General features: G+C 32.5%; 1 protein-coding gene across 1 annotated transcript in view; it reads left to right on the top strand.

The window, feature by feature from the left end:
* Positions 1–19,628, top strand: part of LOC127698630 (ATPase family AAA domain-containing protein 2-like) — a 113,082-nt gene that overhangs the window by 70,924 nt on the left and 22,530 nt on the right. The window contains exons 13-18 of the mRNA XM_052202186.1: positions 2,307–2,621; positions 3,977–4,127; positions 6,339–6,525; positions 9,487–9,672; positions 10,359–10,494; positions 15,338–15,534. Coding sequence (XP_052058146.1) covers positions 2,307–2,621; positions 3,977–4,127; positions 6,339–6,525; positions 9,487–9,672; positions 10,359–10,494; positions 15,338–15,534 — 1,172 coding nt within the window. The remainder of the gene's footprint in view (positions 1–2,306; positions 2,622–3,976; positions 4,128–6,338; positions 6,526–9,486; positions 9,673–10,358; positions 10,495–15,337; positions 15,535–19,628) is intronic.

Raw genomic sequence — 19,628 nt, 5'->3', positions numbered from 1 at the left:
TTTTGTGTTTTAAAATGATACAGACGACATTTTACTATTATTTACTACGATTTTGGCGTCCTTGACACAGAGCAAGTGAGAGAGGAAAGTGATTGGACAGTTTTATTTAGATTTTCCATAAAAGGAGCACGACCTTTTGCACTCATGGGAAAAATCTGCGCCCAATGAAGTCCGATTTTTACTTGATTTTTGTCTCCGTTGAATTGCAAAACGCATTTTTCGTATTTTTATGCCCCCGCCGTAGTGGAGGGGGCATTAAGTTTTACCCTTGTCTGTCTGTACGTACGTACGTCCGTCCGTACGTCCCGAAATTGGTTTCCGTTCTCTAACTTGAGTTTGCCTCAACCAAATGTTATGAAACTTATACACAATGCTTATTACCACAAAACACAGATCAAGTTTGAATTTTGGTGGCGTCACTTTAACCGATCTAGAGTTATGCCCCTTTATAAAAGGAAATATTGCAAAATTTTTAGTTTCCGTTCTCTAACTTAAGTTTGCCTGAACCAAATGTTATGAAACTTATACACAATGCTTATTACCACAAAACACAGATCAAGTTCAAATTTTGGTGGTGTCACTTTAACCGATCTAGAGTTGTGCCCCTTTATAAAAGGAAAAATTGTAAAATTTTTATTTTCTTCTAAATATCAAGTTTATATAATATATTTTAAAAAAATTGGCGTTATCTTCCTTTGACCATGATTATAGTTGAATCAACTACAATCATTGCTTTATACAATGCAATGTTTAATTTTGACTTCCACTGATAAAACACAGATCAAGTTGAATTTGGGTAGTGTCACTTTAACCATTATTGAGTTATGCCCCTTTATAAATAAAAAGATTGCAAAATTTTTTAGTTTCCATTCTGTAACTGAAGTTTTCCCCAGCCAAACATTATGAAACCTATACACAATATTCATTACCACAAAACTCCGTAAGGATCAAGTACAAATTTTTTGTTTCAGTTCTCTAACTTGAGTTTGCCTCAACCAAATGTTATGAAACTTATACACAATGCTTATTACTACATAATACAGATTAAGTACGAAATTAGGTGGCAACACTTTTACCATTCTAGAGTTATGTCCTTTATAAACATAAAAATTGCTGAATTTTTTAGTTTGTCTCAACCAAATGTTGTAAAACTTATACACAACCGTTCTAGAGTTATGCGTGTTTACAAATAGAAAAATTGCTGAATTTTTAGTTTCTGTTCTCTACTTAAGTTAGCCTCAACCAAATGTTATGAGACTTACACACAATGCTTATTACCACAAAACTCAGATCAAGTTCAAATTTGGGTAGCGTCACTTTTACCGTTCTTCAGTTATGTCCCTTTATAACTATATGATATGCAAGCGGGGGCATCATCTGTGTCCACATGTGGATACTATCCACATTTATTTAATATAACATTCATCAAATTAATCATGAAATTAAATTTAATTGTTTTCCAAATAACATTTTCTTGACCAAAATGGTCACATGTTCGCATCACATGTGTTGTACAAAATGGCGACGTCTTATTTTGTTTGTTGACGCTACCGATCTTCCATTGTATTGTAGTAAATATTAGGTATCAAATTCAGTCAGAATAGGTATTCTTTAATTTTGATATACAAGCTTCCTGAAAACCCATATATAAATTGGCTTAAACGTAGCTTTACTGGGGAAAATGTGTTAAAAGACGAAAATTATTTTTATCACGTGATTGACGATGCCTCAGGGCATCGTCCGGCATGTGGTAGGTGATGCCTTGAGGCATCATTCGCCTTAAATGGGTTAAAGCCTTTCCTTAGAATTAAATTTTTGATGAAATACTAATTAATTAGTAGATTTCTGTTCAAAGGGAAATAACTCATTTTTAGAAAAGACTTTTAAAAGACAAAATGACATTTTGGACTTTTTTCCTTTTCTTTGGTAAATTGTTTGAAGAATTTAGTGGTAGGTTTGTTTGTCATTCTTGGAGATATTGATTTGATAATTAATATATAGTTTTATCATGACAAGTTACAGATCAAGTTGGAATTTTGTTCCAGTCTGATAATTTTGTGCAGAGTTATGGTCTTTGGACATAGAAAATTCACTTACATAATCAGTTTTCCACAGTTTTTTTCGTCATGCTTGAAGATTTTGACTTGATATTTTTATGTAGTTTACACCATGACAACTTATAGATCAAGTTAGAATTTTGTTCCATTACAATGAATTTTTAACCGGTAGGGGACTATGTATTGCCATGCAATACTCACAGAATGCTTGTTCTGTTTCCATTCATTATTGATATTCTTTTTTAACAGGGTATTGTGGTGCTGACTTAAAATCACTTTGCACTGAGGCTTCATTGTTGGCTTTGAGAAGAAGATATCCACAAATTTACACAACATCTGAAAAACTGCAACTTGATGTGTCTTCGATAAATCTTGCTGCTAAAGACTTCTTCAATGCTATGAATTCTATTGTTCCAGCATCTCAAAGATCTGTTACTTCTCCAGCTCGTGCATTGTCATTGCGTGTTCAGCCTTTATTGAGAATTATTTTTAAACAATGTATAGATGCAGTTCAAAAAGTTTTTCCATCTGTATTTACCCAGCTGTCTTGTCTAGATGCTCCTGGTAAGTAATCTTTTAAATGTTGTACTTAGTAGAACATCACAGTTAGGATTTATATCACAATATCAGTTAATAATTGATAGTCAACTCTTACAGATTATCATATTTCCATCAAATATAATGCATGTGTGATAAGACAGTAGTGAATAAGTCAAAAAGATTTATATTATCAGGCTTTCAGTATGAGAACCATTTTTTTCTTTTTGTTTTGACTTTCAGGTATTATTTCCCACAAGAGACTTGAAGAAAAAATCTTGTTTACAAGCAGTATACAAGTTTTCACTAAATGACCCTTATTTTAGAATCCTGAAAGCCCTGCTAATTAAAATAGCGATGTCCGAGCATCTCACATTTATCTCTTTTTCAATTCATCAGTCATGTTGCACTGACTTTTTTAAAAGTAATTACATGATTTTAATAATCAGTCAGGGGACTTATTGAAATAAGTGATTTTTAAATCACTTATTTAAGTAGCAAATTCAAAGTTTTGTCACAAATTGTGATTTTGTAGTTTTACCAAAATTTTAAACACATAGGTTTAGATAATATCTTTTCATTAGTAAAATTGAAAAAAATGAACTTTTTGCTTCTTTTAAGCAGCAAGGTTTATGCCTTTGATGCAATCATTTAGCTGCAAATTCTATTCTAGTTGAAAAAATGCTATAAAAATGGCTTAACATAATGAACTGATACTTTCTTAAAAGATTTTTCCCTGCAGTGGGAGTATTTTTCCTGTAAAATTTAAGGTTTCATCTTATAGATTATGTAATAAAATTCTACTGTTCGCGATAAAAATTTCACTGTTCGGGGGTGTTGAAAATAGTGGGGGGTTATTAAAATAATGATACTTAAAGAAGTGATTTTTTGGAAGGAAATTGAGGTATGATACTTAAACAAGTGATTGTTATGTCATTATCCTAGATTTAGTACAAGGTCATCACCTGACATGACCCGGTCATCCTATCAACACAGATGTTGGTTCTGATAATTTTAGCAACATAATTAGTCCCTGGATCATTAGTATTCTATATTTAAAGCTACAATAAAATTAAATCACTTAGTCTAGTGATTAATTTGTACTACTTAAATAGGTGATTATTAAAGAAAGACAACCCTTACTTCCAACCTTTATGCACATAATGTTACTTGAATCAGTGATTTAGAAAATCACTCATTTAAGTAAGTCCCCTGACTGATAATGCTAAGTCTTTTATCAGAAAGTTTTATAAGCACTTACAAAACGTGATCCATTCCTGTTTACAGCAAATAATATGGCAGTTTATTTTATTTTGATGCAAAGCAGGGAAAACCAATGTCTTTGTTAGCAGCCTTGTAATGGTTCTTATATATTTTTTTAGCTACAACCAGTCAGCAGGAGTCAAGCACTAACTTGTTGGAGCAGCTAGACAGTGACGAAGATGAAAATGCACCTAGTATATATGAAAATAAGGGTAAAGGAAAAAAGAAGAAAGAAGACAATGAACCAGAAACATTTCTAAGTTTTGCAAGGTAACATTACATTAGTATGGGAGTATATTCACAAAAAAATGATATGATTTTTTTGGTACTTTATGAAAATGCTATTTCCAATTTTTTTTTCATATTTTGTAAGGATCCTTCAGGGGAAATGCACAACTATAGGACTAGAAAGAAAACTAAATGAAAGACTTTTAGAATAAGATACAAGAAGACAGATCTATTATTTACTTTTAGAATTTAATAACTCTGCTGGTTTAATTTGCATCACAACAAAACAGATTGAATTTACAATTTAATCTACCGTGGCCTCTAAAGTTTCACTGCCAGTTTATCAATTAAGTCGTCTGCCCGCCGGGCTACCGGTACTTCATTTTTGGTAATACTTTTATTAAAATGAATATGTGTATATATATAAATAGTTGTGTTATAAAACTATGGATAACTTCAGAGATGCAACTAATCGTCGGACTTGTCGGCCCGAAGGGGCAGAAATTGAGCAGGTCCGGCAAATTGGGCTTTTGTGCAAGACCTAATGACCGGCAGGCAGTTCTCTAGGATTTTAGTAAGATTTAGCATTTTTGGTGCTAACCTATTAGTGGGGAATTGAAATTTGCCTTGTTGAAAATTTATTAATTAAAGTTAGTATGTTTGCTTTAGATGATTCAAACATCAATGCTTTGTAGGTCAACTTTCGCGGTAAACAATTGGGATACATGAGATTGGGGAGAGAAACGGCAGTTTTCATTCTTTCTGTAACTGTAACTGTATTGCGAATCTTCTTCTAATAAAGGAGCACCTCAATTGATGAGTAATTATCCACCAAAATAAAAGTTAATGTATCTGAACACTTAAAATGTTACATTTATTATATGAAAAGTAGTCTTCCATTAAAACAAAATTCTGTGTACCAACATAATGGTAAAAAAATTATAAAATTTTCAAATGTTGCTTTTTGAAGTTTAAACATATTTATTCATGCAATTTACAAATATATCAAAATATACAAGGATAACAAAAATTAAGATCTGGAAACAAGCTGCACACAGCTTATATCAATTGATTGATTTTTGTAAGTACATGTATCCCTGTGATGAGAGTTGTAACTGGGAACTTTAAAGAGGGAAATTTAAAACTGAATTGACTTTTCAGTCCTCACTTTCCTGAGAAAGTTGTAATCAATTAAAAATCTTAGAGCACTGTCAAAAAAAATGGAGAATGGCCCTAGCCTGATGTTCAGTGGTACACAATAAAAAAAATTAAAATATATTGTAGTAATTATTAAATAAAAGCATTGAAAAGAACTCAATTGAATTTTAGATATTTTCTAAAAATAATCCACTAAAGCAGCTGTCACTGTAAAGACATCCTATCTCCGTTCTCTTACTGTATAAAAAGCTGATATAAAAAAAATGTAGGTCTGGCAAAAATTTGATGGGTCTGACAAAATTTGCTACCCTGTAGGCCCCAATGTCTGACAGAAAAAAATAACTGTTTGCATCTCTGTAACTTATTTGATTTGGTTGAGATACCCTTGCGTTAATTGGTCTAAATATCAAGTCACGTTTGTGAGAGTTCGCTATGTGTGCCATTTTATCAAGTCACATTTTTGAGAGTTCTCATCGCATGTTGATTGGTCTAATTGATAAGTCACATCCACAACGAGTTTTCGATTATCAAAAATGTCAGCCTCATTCATTATAAAAGTTAAAATGATCTAAAATGGAAAGATTTCTTAACAATTACGTTCCTAAGACCAAAGTGCCTAAATTAAATAACTCCAGAATTGAAAACTAAAGAGTTTATGGTTCACCTTTTATCAACTGAATCCACAAAAATGTATCCCACGAATAATAATGAATTTACAGTATTGTAAAACAAAATCATCGGATTTATCTTTCTTAAAAACTTTAAATATACATGTATTATAATCTTGTTCTCTGAACATAGAAATGTGATAAAGTGTGCTCAGGAGCAGTGTCCTATGAGTTATAAATATGCCAGTACTGTCAAGCATTTTTTAAAATCCAAAGATAGTTTGAAGATGCTTGCCATAGAAATGCATAATAAATTGAAATATGAAGAAATCTATCTGGCTAGGTCCCGAATTATTCATATACACAATATCAGGGGGGCATACTATTGTGTATTCAGCGGTTTAAATTTTCTTAAATGAATTCTTCCATAAATTATGATAATACCTAATTGTTTTCATATAATACAGGATTTGTTTATATTTAACAGTTATGCTAGCAAGACACCAACAACACACAGACCAAGAATGTTATTAGCTGGCCAACCAGGACAAGGACAGACAACTCATTTAGCCCCAGCAATTCTTCATAACATGGAACAATTACCTGTTCATGTTCTTGATCTTCCCTCACTTTTTGCAGTCAGTACTAAAACTCCAGAAGAATCATGTGCTCAGGTAGTTCTCCATAAGTTAAAGAGGTTATATAAAATTTAACAGATTCTCCATTACTTTTGAACAGAATGACTCGAAATCTGGTTTGCAGGTTTACAGTGATGAATTGAGAAGTGAAAGCATTTTTCTGATTTGATAGGCACACACTTTCTGTTTTTCAATACTTCAAATTACAAGTCAAGGGGCATGCTTAGCAACTTCTTGTTTTGTAATGTTTAAAATATTTTAGCTTACTTTTTCACTTTTTGCAGTTAAAGTATTAACTATTGATGTTTTTATGCCCCATCTAGGGGCATAATGTTTTTTGGTCTCTGCATCTGTTCGTTAGTTCATTCGTCCGTCTGTTCGTTCATCCGCCTGTCCCGCTTCAGGATAAAGTTTTTGGTCAAGGTAGTTTTTGATGAAGTTGAAGTCCAATCAACTTGAAACTTAGTACTCATGTTCCCTGTGATATGATCTTTCTAATTTTAATGCCAAATTAGAGTTTTGACCCCAATTTCACGGTCCACTGAACATAGAAAATGATAGTGCGAGTGGGGCAACCGTGTACTATGAACACATTCAACAGTGTTCTCCCCAGAAATTTTTTAAGGCGCAAAATTTCAAGGGCACGTAAGTCTATTTTAGAGTGAACTATTGTGACCTGAAGCAATCGGTCATAAATCATTACATGCAATTATGCACAGTATTAATAAACATGATAAAGAATAAGAATATATATATGAAATAAATTCATTTTAAACACAAAAAGCATTTATATCACAGTCAATTAAATAAGTCAAAATGTATATATAGTTCAAGAATAATCCTCATGTTCTTCTGGGCCTTCCAATGCTGAACAGCTTCAGAAATATGTATTTCTACATCTCTGTTTCTTCTAGAGATATAGTAACAAGACAGTTTGTAATTTTGTTGGACAGCCTGTTCCTCAGTCTTTATCCTCTAGGGTTGAAAACATCATCTGCCTTTCGCTTAACCCATTTTTTCTTTGCAAAGAACATGTTGATTCAGCATTTAAATTGATTATGTTTAAGATGTTTGATATACAACTTTTTAAAACAAAAAAATTGTAATGAACCAGCTGACCAGTGTCCGTAGTTTGACATTACGCTTCCGTGTGTATAATTGTCAAAATGTTTCTTTGGCAGGTAGATATAAACGAAACTTGACAAATTCTTCAAATTTAAAACCAGTGAAATTTTTTACTAGTGACATTATACAAATGCTGCAGCGATTCCGTACATATAGATTCTACCACTGCATCGAGTGTGATACGATATTTATCCACTCGAGACAGTTAAATTTTCAAATTTAAAACGCGAGGCTCGCCGAGTGTTTTAAATATTTAAATTTTAACTGTCGAGAGTGGATAAATATTGTATTACACGAGATTTGGTGGTGGAATCTGTTTCTCTAATGATTTTCAAACAATATGCAGGCAAACTTATTCCTTCTTTTCGAATGATCTGCAAAAAGATGTGTTCTTTCTATGTGACGTCATCGGGCATGGTCGCCTTTTTTCATGCCGTCACAATAGGAAATTCAGAGGAAAGCAAGAGAATTCGACGTCATAATAGGATTTTAACAAATGAAGAACTGAGATCATGCGTTGATTAAATTTTTTTATACAATGGGTGCAGAAAGTGATAAATTGACGAAGAATTAGAGAAATATATTTCCCGATGGACGAATTAATGATCGATGTTAAAAAATTATTTTATTTCTATAACGTGACAGTTGACAGACGACTTTTACTTGCAAGTAACAATTTTTCACTTTCTAATAAAATAAATCACTCCTCGTTATCTTTAATAAAAGTTTATTTTACTTTTTTGACGTATTGTTCAATGTTCATTGGTTGTGTTTAAATAGATTCTTCTTCTCGACCAATGAAAAAATTCGTTACTTAAATGGCCAAGTATCGCACACAGACGATGCGTAAATACAATGTATTTGCGATCTATTTCTTCAATTTTTGCACTGAAGTTTTTAAAAAACTTTTATTTTCTACTAAAAATATCTATCTTCTTGATCATTTACGCTATAACATGATTACATGGTCTGATAAGGCTGGAACAGTTTTCTTAGCTTCTAGTTTTTGTTGTTATGAGATCTTTAATAAATAACCTTTGCTAGGAGAACCGTATTAATTGGTAAATCTACATCTAGAATATTATACCTCTACTCTAGGAGTGGGTGCTTTATTGCATTCACCTTATCTGTCTGTCCTTTTGTCTAACAAATATTTAAGACAAGCTTTTCTCAGGTATTACTGAACAGAATGAATTCATATTTTGTCATCAGCTTGACCATTACAAGTTGTAACATTTTCAGATCTGCCAGACATCTAGTTTCTGCTTTTCACTACCTTTGAATTTCAAGAGGGAATATTCTTAGCATGACATCGCATGCATTCTTGCTTTACATTTTGATATTCAAGTTTTCAAAAATTAAGTGTCTATTTCATTTATGTGCATATGGAAAAGTTACAAAAATTAAGAAAGACTGAACATATCAAAATTAGATTTGGTTTATTTAAAAAAAAAATTCATGCAGTGATTTGAAGAAGAAAAAAACCAAACAAATACACTTATATTTTCATAAAAAAAAAGAAATAATCTCTTGTTACATGACAAAAATTAATGACAAAGCCAAAGGCAAAGTTGTGAAATAGAGTTATTATTTGGTGGAGTTGTGAGCATTGCCTTACTTACACTCTTATCCCATCCACCTTATTTGAGATTTGCAGACTTAAACTTACAGAGTATGTTGAATTTCATCAACAGGCTCCAGCTTCTTTGCTTATTTTTAACAAGCTTTGCTTATGAATCATCCTGTATTTTTTTATCCAAACACCTGTGAAATTAAGCGGTTGAAGTAAAGTATTTAAACCTCCTTACATCAAAACCTGTTTTAAATATTATTTAAAATTGTAATTGATGTCAATATTTTATTTAATTTTAGGTTTTCCGTGAGGCAAGACGTACTGCACCTAGTATTATTTACATGCCTGATATTGAGCAGTTATGGAGTGTATTAACTGATACATTACGTGCAACGTTTATGATGATGTTAAATGAATTGGATCCAACTGCACCAATTCTTCTTTTAGCAACAAGTGAATGCCATTACAGCATGCTTGGGGAACAGGTAATAGGGATTTATGGAATTGTTACATTTTTGTATTTTTTTCTTTTGGTTATAATCTTGAATATTATTGAAGATAAAGATAAACTGTAAACAGCAAAAATGTTCAGTGAAGTAAGATCTACAAAAAAGTTTTTATATGACCAAAATTGTCAAATGACCCCTTAAGGAGTTATTGCCCTTAAAGTACAATTTTACACAATTTGTTTATGTTTTCTAACTTTAAAAATCTTCTCAAATGAATCTAGTATAAATTTTGTATTCTATTTCTTTGTACATCAAGAAACATACCCACTATGGCTAAAATGGAACATATGGGTAAAATGAATTTATTTGCTTTTGAAGAAAATATGACCGATACAAAGAACATTTAAATGGCATTTTTAAGCCACTCATTAATATATATTGAAAAGCAAAAATAATCATTGATGAAAGATTTAAGCAAAAAATTACAGGTGAGTGATTCAGGCTCTTGAGAGCCACTTGTTTCTTTATGTAAAAAGCCATGTGATCTAAAATTTTTTAGCTTTTGGCCATGTAAAATAAATTTTCTAGTTCTCAGATATTTGCCATATCAGCAAAAGTAAGCCACTGTCTTGTATTTATTTTTGGAAGATAAGCTGTTAACAGGCAGATGAGGGGATGAGGTGCACTGTGATATTGTTGTTTACTTTATTATTGTTTTGCAGTTGACACATATCTTTGACAGCAACTTTAGTCAAGTCATTAAGATGGCTTATCCATCAGAGACTGAAAGAAGAGAATTTTTCACTGATATATTGTTAAATCAAGCAGTGCAGCCACCTTCTCAAAGGAAGCAGGCTGGTAAGCTTTATCTTAGATGCCAAGGTTTTCAAAATATTCATATTATCTGGATTAGTCTTGATATTTTTTCATAAGTGTTGTAACGATTACCTCAGATAATGGATTTTCTATTTTTGAAACCTTAACAAAGCTAGTAATAGATTGTTATAAAAAAAAATATAATCCAAGATTGATTTACTATAAAGTTAAAGTTATGGAATTAATTTTTTTTTATTTTGGTCACTATTGTGTTATTTAACTCTTTATACAAATATAAATGTGAGAGAAACAAACCTGAACTTTCAATTATCGAAAAAAATAATTTTCTTTGAATGGGGGTATTATATCAGAATGTCTTTGAGTTTGAAATCATCGCTGATCGATTATTTTGACAGGAGTAATGTTAATAGAAACAAAATTTTGTTGTAGTTAAGTAATTTGCTGTGGACAGATATAATATGTGCAAGTGAAGGGAACATTGGAACGCTGTTTTTTATTCATCATTTATTAGTAGTGTGTATAAATGTACAGACATAGTTATGTGTCATGATTAAAGAATTAATAAAGGGAGCTAGCTGCACAACTGCACTTATGGTTCTCAAGATTAACTCCTCCCCTTTACAAAAAGAAAAATAAAAGTAAAAGAAGAAATAGATTTAAAAAAAAGATGTTTTAGAAACAATTTCAAAGGAATAGCAGTCAGTTAAAATTAAGTAAACTGAAATTGTACTGGTAATTACAAACACTGTGATAAAATAAATACTTATGTAATTGTGCAGTGTAGTTTTCAGATTTGTACAAATTAAAGAGATCTTAATACTTTGATGTCATGAAAATGCCTTATTTCCTACAAAACTTTGTATGTCATTTATTCACTCATACTCATACTGTTTACAAAAAAAAATAAAAAAATAAATGCGTCTGATGACCCTGCCTGCCAAGCAAGATGGCAGACATGGCTAAAAATAGAAGATAGGGGTAAACTACAAGTTTTGTCTATTATCTTGAAAACTGCTATGAATAGAGAAAACTTACAGGGTCATAAATGTTGAGATTGTTGAGATCTACCTGCTGTCCATTTACTTTAAAATTGTCAGACAACTTCTTATAGGAGTTACTGCCCTTTAATGTAAAATTTTATCATTTTCTTTCATTTTTAGTAGTTTAGGTAGTTTTTGATGAAGTTGAAGTCCAATCAACTTGAAACTTAGTGCACATGTTCCCTATGGTATGATCTTTCTAATATTAATGTCAAATTAGAGTTTTTACCCCAATTTCACGGTCCACTGAACATAGAAATTGATAGTGCAAGTGGGGCATCCATGTACTATGTACACATTCTTGTCTATTATTTTGAAAATTATAATATTAACAAAGATACTTTTATTATGGAAAATGATAAGCAATACAAGATCTACAAACAAGCTAACATGGCTGAAATCGTCAGACTATTTATCATGTTTATTTGAGATTATTGCTCTTTAATGATGATTTTTTTTTCCAATTTTTTGCGCTTTTGCCTAATATCATTAAAACCTTTAATAAATACAATGTAGATAGTAACTTTAAAAAGGAAATATGATCAGCAGGACAAAATCTAAAAATAAGTCAAACATGATAGAAATCTTCAGTCGACTCCTGATTGAAGTTATTGCCCTTTCGTGATGATTTTTTACCAAAAAATAGCGTTTGTTGAAGATGCAAGTGAGCAACACAGGCTCTTTAGAGCCTCTAGTTTAGTTAATAGTTAATTCCCATTTACTCAGTTTCTGCTGACTGCTATTCCTATAATTGTGCTATAATTTTTAAGTTTATTGAAAAACTTTATAGATTTTCAGAATTCAGACTGTCCAAATAGTTTTGGTAGAGGTAGCTTTTTAAAGAATTATTGAATTTGCATGAATGACTGTTATGTTTGCAATTTAGTGGAACTGATGAAGAAAGTGTTTTTGTCTCGCCTGCTATGAGAGACTTAGGTATTACTATCTGGCGGCGGCGTAAACTATTTTTATAAAGCCTTATATTTCAGAAGGTAGAAGACCTGGATTCTTCATATCTTGTATGCAGGTACCTTATGTTACGAAATTTCCGTCTTCATATGTTCATTGTCCTTGACCTCATTTTCATGGTTCAGCGACTGCTTGAAAAAAAAAGTCATGTGAATTCCTCACTTATTATGAGTAATAGGATGCAACGTCTACATGTCCGCCAGACAGTGTTCACCTAATATCGACCTCATGGATCAGTGATCAATGTTAAAGTTACGTGATTAGGTCCGTTTCTCAAATATTATAAGCAGTAGGTCAACTTTATGTGGTGTATGGATCAATTGTAATGGGTACATGTCAGTCTGGCAGGTTTCATCTGACCTTGACCTCATTTACCTTACAGTTATTCCATACACCAAATATAGCTGACCTGTTACTGTTAGTATTTGAAAAACAGACCAAAACACAAAAACTTGGTCAAAGTTAAGTTTTTGTGTTTTGGTATGTTTTTCAAATACTAATAGTAACAGGTCAGCTATATTTGGTGTATGGAATAACTGTAAGGTGTACATGTCTGACTGGCAGGTATAATCTGACCTTGACCCCATTTTCATGGTTCATTGGTCAGTGTTAATTTTTTGTGTTTTGGTCTGTTTTTCAATTATCATAAGCAATAGGTCAACTATATTTGGTGTTAAAAAAAATTGTAAGGTGTATATGTCTGTCTGACAGGATTTATCTGACCTTGACCTAATTCTTATAGAATTTTAAAAATGTTTGTGATACTTTTAGTAAAACCTTGATCTTTAAGACTTTCAACATAAAATCAAGGTCTGTAAAGCAGGCGAGAGATTTCAGCGTGTGCACTCTTGTTTTTTATAGTTATTTGTTTTTTTGTATGTTATTTGTAAGTTGGAAAAAAATATTTGTCCTTGATGCATGCTTATAACACAAATCTATATCGAAATATGATTTTTGAAAATAGTTATTTCACACAGCATATCCTCCACTCCTCAGTCAAGGATTACTGTAAACTAGAAAATATTTGCAGGTTTGTTTGAATTGTGCCTGACAGTATTTTGTGGAGTAGATGAATACAGAATTAAAATGAAAAAAATTGGCCTTTTATGTTAAAGAATAGGCAAATTGGTCATATTATAACTTAATTTACTCACTACATTTGTTTAAGGACTGTACCATGGGCCGATATCTATTTGCGCCACAACTTAATTGCACCAATGCTGCTTCTGCGCCACCTCATTTTGGAAACTATAGGTTTCATTTGCGCCAATAAAACAATCATTTGATACCTTTTTAAAACTGTAATTGGCCCAAATTGATTCTGCCTGTCCCATGTATGTTTACATGGAACAATGTAAAAGCCATTAATTGGAATGATAACAGCATAATAAGACTTTAATCCTGTTTTCTTTCAAGACGGACAAGCTGTTTTCCTTGCATAGACATGCATACATATATTTCAAAGTTTATCTTTAAAATATTTAACTTTTTCAAAGGATGAAAACGCATGATCTGTGAAGTTTATCAAATTGCTGAATTCTTCTTTGATATTGGAAAAATTCTCTATTACAAAAATTTTGTGAAAGATTAAGAACTGGCAAATCGAACCTTTCATACTTTTTGTTTTATTGAAAAATAAAACAGGAACTCTGCCAGCTGAATCTAGCTGATTCACTAAAAAATATTTTTGAAATTTAACACATACAAACAATTTTAACATTTAAATTGTCAAATGTCAAAAATAATACAAGAGTAAAATATCCCTGTTTATAATAAATGTGAAAGCTGAAGAACTATCTTTTTTAATTTTGAATTATAAACATAGTTTTAGAAGCAATGCAGTTAGAACGACAAATTACAGATATCAGTAGTTTTGTCACAGATTTTAATTACTATTTTTTTTGGATTATGCAAGTAAGCGAAATCAATATTATAGTATTGAATGTAGACATATATTGGATGTTTTGATAAGACTTGGGTCATTCTAATTTTGAAAATATTGCATTGAATTTTATATATCATAAAATATTTATGTTACAAGTCCCGTTTCACCACAGGAGCATTTTACAAAAACTAAACCCAAAATGAAATCTGGTAAGTTATATTGAACTATCAATGTTGACTCCTGTCAAGTAAAAAATAAAAGCAAAATCTAGAAATTATTTTTTCCATCCCTGCCACACTGGTGGAGTAAAAAAGTTATAGTCTGCATCCATCAGTATGTAACACTTCAAGAATACTCCTCCTATTCAACCAAATGCTTTCATTATGTAGGGTTGTTTGTTATCATGTATATGCTGCCATTGTGATTTGACAATTTTTGCAGGAGATATAGGACTTGCCATGTTTGGCCTATATGTATCTTAATGACACCATATGATTACTACTCCTCTGAGACCAGATATCTAAAAACTCTCAAATTGTTTGTCATTAAATACTTAGTTAACCATTCTATATCCCCATTTTGATTTGAAAACTTTTGCAAGAGTTATTGGACTTGCACCAATTTTGGTGTATGGTAGCATAGAAACACCTAGCTTAACATTGTTGAAATTTTAGGTTTTTTGTTGGTTTATGTTTAAGAATTCCTTCAGTGACAATTGACACATGGTTTGCTGTTGTATAAGTATATCTCTGTGTTAACAGTTTATGTTGGTTTATGTTTAAGAATTCCTTCAGTGACAATTGACACATGGTTTGCTGTTGTATAAGTATATATCTCTGTGTTAACAGTTTTATTTAGCTTAGTTCGAAAAATTAGTACTACTCATTGCTACTTATACAATATTGATTTAAACGGTGAATTATTAGTAAGAAGTTAGTGCTTTGTTGCAATATTATCATTAAACTTTCAGCAAAAAGATTTTTAGAAATTTTACCAAAGGCTGCACCACCAGAACCAAGGAAATATTCAGCAAGGGAATTGGAGAAGATTTATGAACAAGAAGAAACTACACTCAGGGAATTACGACTGTTTCTCAGGGATGTTCTCAACAAATTAGGAAGAGACCGAAAGTTCCAAATCTTTGCTAAACCTGTTGACACTGAGGATGTAAGTTGCATTGTTGTAATACTAATGCATTTTGAAATGAATACATACCAGATATGTTTTAACATGCATATTTTAGAGGAAATTCTTAATATTGAAAATGTATTGCCCCAAATTTGCCTTAAATTTTGCAGGAAAATCACTTTTCCAATATTAAACAAGAGTTTAATGATGTCTACTGCCTAAATTCATATCCAACGTAAAATTATCAACTCTGACAAAAATAAAATTATGTCTTTTGTTTAATATAAAAAACGACAAAACATTTCTTTAGAAGCTGATCAATGAACTATTTTTCCGATTTTTTTAGCGGTTTTATTAGAATTCGTTATTACAACACACAAAAAAAACTAGTAACAATAGGCATTGAATTTTCATTGTTGAGTTTACAGTTAATTCCCCTGAAACTGTATTGACTCCCTTTAATTTCATGCTTCATGTGATAGTATTTAAGCAGTATGATTGGATGAATGTCCTAAAGACGAGCTGTGTAATGAGAACATCTGCACAATTTCTTTTATTAATGCGATTTTCAAAGGTGTTTTTCTGCTTTTTTTTGGTTCAAGTAGTTGAAATGATATATAGATTTCCTGTTTCCGAGCCACATTGTTGAATAAAAAGTGTAAACCTCACAGGAAATGGCCAGGCAAGTCTCCATTGAAATTTTTTTGCAGTTCAAACCATAAGTCATTCATGTATTGTACTTGGTGATTTCCAAGTTCCTTAGAGCTTAAGGCATATGTTTTTATACGCCCGTTTACGGGTTGTATTATGGTATACCGTTGACCGTCTGTCTTTCCGTCTGTCTGTACGTCTGTCTTCAACATGTCAGACATTAATTAAAAAACGCTTTAACCAATATGCATGAAACTTTGGTGAATTGTTTATATCTATTGACGTGAGCTCCCTTTCGTTTTTGTCGAGCCTGTGACTTTTGTCGCAGAAAGCTCGAAATAGGGATAGTGATCCGGCGGCGGCGGCGGCGGTAGCTAACTTCTTAAAAGCTTTATATTTTAGAAGGTGGAAGGTCTGGATGCTTCATACTTTGTATATGGATGCCTCATGTTACGAAGTTTCCGTCAGTCACATGTCCAATGTCCTTGACCTCATTTTCATGGTTCAGTGACTACTTGAAAAAAAAGTTCAGATTTTTTGTAATGTTAGATTCTCTCTTATTATAAGTAATAGGATAACTATATTTGGTATGTGCGTACCTTGCAAGGTCCTCATGCCCGTCAGACAGTTTTCACTTGACCTCAACCTCATTTCATGGATCAGTGAACAAGGTTAAGTTTTGGTGGTCAAGTCCATATCTCAGATACTATAAGCAATAGGTCTAGTATATTCGGTGTATGGAAGGACTGTAAGGTGTACATGTCCAACTGGCAGGTGTCATCTGACCTTGACCTCATTTTCATGGTTCAGTGGTTATAGTTAAGTTTTTGTGTTTTGGTCTGTTTTTCTTATACTGTATGCCATAGGTCTACTTTATTTGGTGTATGGAATGATTGTAAGGTGTACATGTCTAGCGGGCAGGTGTCATCTGACCTTGACCTCATTTTCATGGTTCAGTGGTCAAAGTTGCGTTTTTGAGTTTTGGTCTTTTTTTCTAATACTATATGCAATAGTTCAACTATATTTGGTATGTGCGTACCTTGCAAGGTCCTCATGCCCGTCAGACAGTTTTCACTTGACCTCGACCTCATTTTATGGATCAGTGAACAAGGTTAAGATTTGGTGGTCAAGTCCATATCTCAGATACTATAAGCAATAGGTCTTGTATATTCGGTGTATGGAAGGACTGTAAGGTGTACATGTCCAACTGGCAGGTGTCATCTGACCTTGACCTCATTTTCATGGTTCAGTGGTTATAGTTAAGTTTTTGTGTTTTGGTCTGTTTTTCTTATACTGTATGCCATAGGTCTACTATATTTGGTGTATGGAATGATTGTAAGGTGTACATGTCTAGCGAGCAGGTGTCATTTGACCTTGACCTCATTTTCATGGTTCAGTGGTCAAAGTTAAGTTTTTGAGTTTTGGTCTTTTTTTCTAATACTATGTGCAATAGTTCAACTATATTTGGTATGTGCGTACCTTGCAAGGTCCTCATGCCCGTCAGACAGTTTTCACTTGACCTCGACCTCATTTCATGGATCAATGAACAAGGTTAAGTTTTGGTGGTCAAGTCCATATCTCAGATACTATAAGCAATAGGTCTAGTATATTCGGTGTATGGAAGGACTGTAAGGTGTACATGTCCAACTGGCAGGTGTCATCTGACCTTGGCCTCATTTTCATGGTTCAGTGGTTATAGTTAAGTTTTTGTGTTTTGGTCTGTATTTCTTGTACTGTATGCCATAGTTCTACTATATTTGGTGTATGGAATGATTGTAAGGTGTACATGTCTAGTGGGCAGGTGTCATCTGACCTTGACCTCATTTTCATGGTTCAGTGGTCAAAGTTAAGTTTTTTGAGTTTTGGTCTTTTTTCTAATACTATATGCAATAGTTCAACTATATTTGGTGTATGGAAATATTTTATGATCTATTTGGCAGTCACACAGGTTTTATTTAACCTTGACCTCATTTTCAAGGTTCATTGCTCAGTGTTAAGTTTTTGTGTTTTGGTCTGTTTTTCTTAAACTATAAGCAATAGGTCAACTATATTTGTTGTATTGAAGAATTGTTAGCTGTACATGCCTGCCTAGCATGGTTCATCTGACCTTGACCTCATTTTCATGGTTCATTGGTCAATGTTAAGGTTACTTGGTTAATGTTAAGTTTATGTGACAGTTGTAATAAAGCTTTATATTTAGGACTATCAACATAATATCAATGATTAGTAAAGAAGGCGAGACATTTCAGCGTGTGCACTCTTGTCTTATACTGTATGCCATAGGTCTACTATATTTGGTGTATGGATGATTGTAAGGTGTACATGTCTAGCGGGCAGGTGTCATCTGACCATGACCTCATTTTCATGGTTCAGTGGTCAAAGTTAAGTTTTTTGAGTTTTGGTCTTTTTTTCTAATACTATATGCAATAGTTCAACTATATTTGGTGTATGGAAATATTTTATGATCTATTTGGCAGTCACGCAGGTTTTATTTGACCTTGACCTCATTTTCATGGTTCATTGGTCAATGTTTAGTTTACTTGGTTAATGTTAAGTTTATGTGACAGTTGTAATAAAGCTTTATATTTAGGACTATAAACATAATATCAATGATTAGTAAAGAAGGCGAGACATTTCAGCGTGTGCACTCTTGTTTTATAAATTTCAGATTTACCATTTCCGAGTTTTGGGGTTTTATTCATTAAAAAAGGGGGGATTTTCCAGTTTTCGGACAATAACTCAAAAACAATTTCACCAATTTGCATGAAACTTTTGTGAATTGTTCATATCTATTGACGTGAGCTCCCTTTTGTTTTTTATAAATTTCGGATTTACCGTTTCCGAGTTTTGGGGTTTTATTCATTAAAAAAAGGGGTGATTTTCCAGTTTTCAGACAATCAAAAATGCTTTCAGCATTTTTGTCAAGCCTGCGATTTTTGTCGCAGAAAGCTCGACATAGGTATAGTGATCCGGTGGCGGCGGCAGCGTTAGCTAACTTCTTAAAAGCTTTATATTTTGGAAGGGAAGGTGGAAGACCTGGATGCTTCATACGTTGTATATAGATGCCTTATGTTACAAAGTTTCAATCTGTCACATGTCCATTGTCCTTGACTTCATTTTCATGGTTCAGTGACTACTTGAAAAAAAAGTTAAGAATTTTTGTAATGTTAATTTCTCTCTTATTATGAGTTGTAGGATAACTATATTTGGTATGTGCGTACATTGCAAGGTCCTCATGCCCGTCAGACAGTTTTCACTTGACCTCAACCTCGTTTCATGGATCAGTGAACAAGGTTAAGTTTTGGTGGTCAAGTCCATATCTCAGATACTAGAAGCAATAGGTCTAGCATATTTGGTGTATGGAAGGACTGTAAGGTGTACATGTCCAACTGGCAGGTGTCATCTGACCTTGACCTCATTTTCATGGTTCAGTGGTTATAGTTAAGTTTTTGTGTTTTGGTCTGTTTTTCTTATACTGTATG

Source organism: Mytilus californianus, unplaced genomic scaffold (assembly GCF_021869535.1).
Source record: "Mytilus californianus isolate M0D057914Y unplaced genomic scaffold, xbMytCali1.0.p SCAF_1, whole genome shotgun sequence".
Taxonomy (NCBI): Eukaryota; Metazoa; Mollusca; class Bivalvia; order Mytilida; family Mytilidae; genus Mytilus; species Mytilus californianus.
Note: the sequence above shows the minus strand (reverse complement) of the source record. Positions and strands in the feature narration are given on the sequence as shown.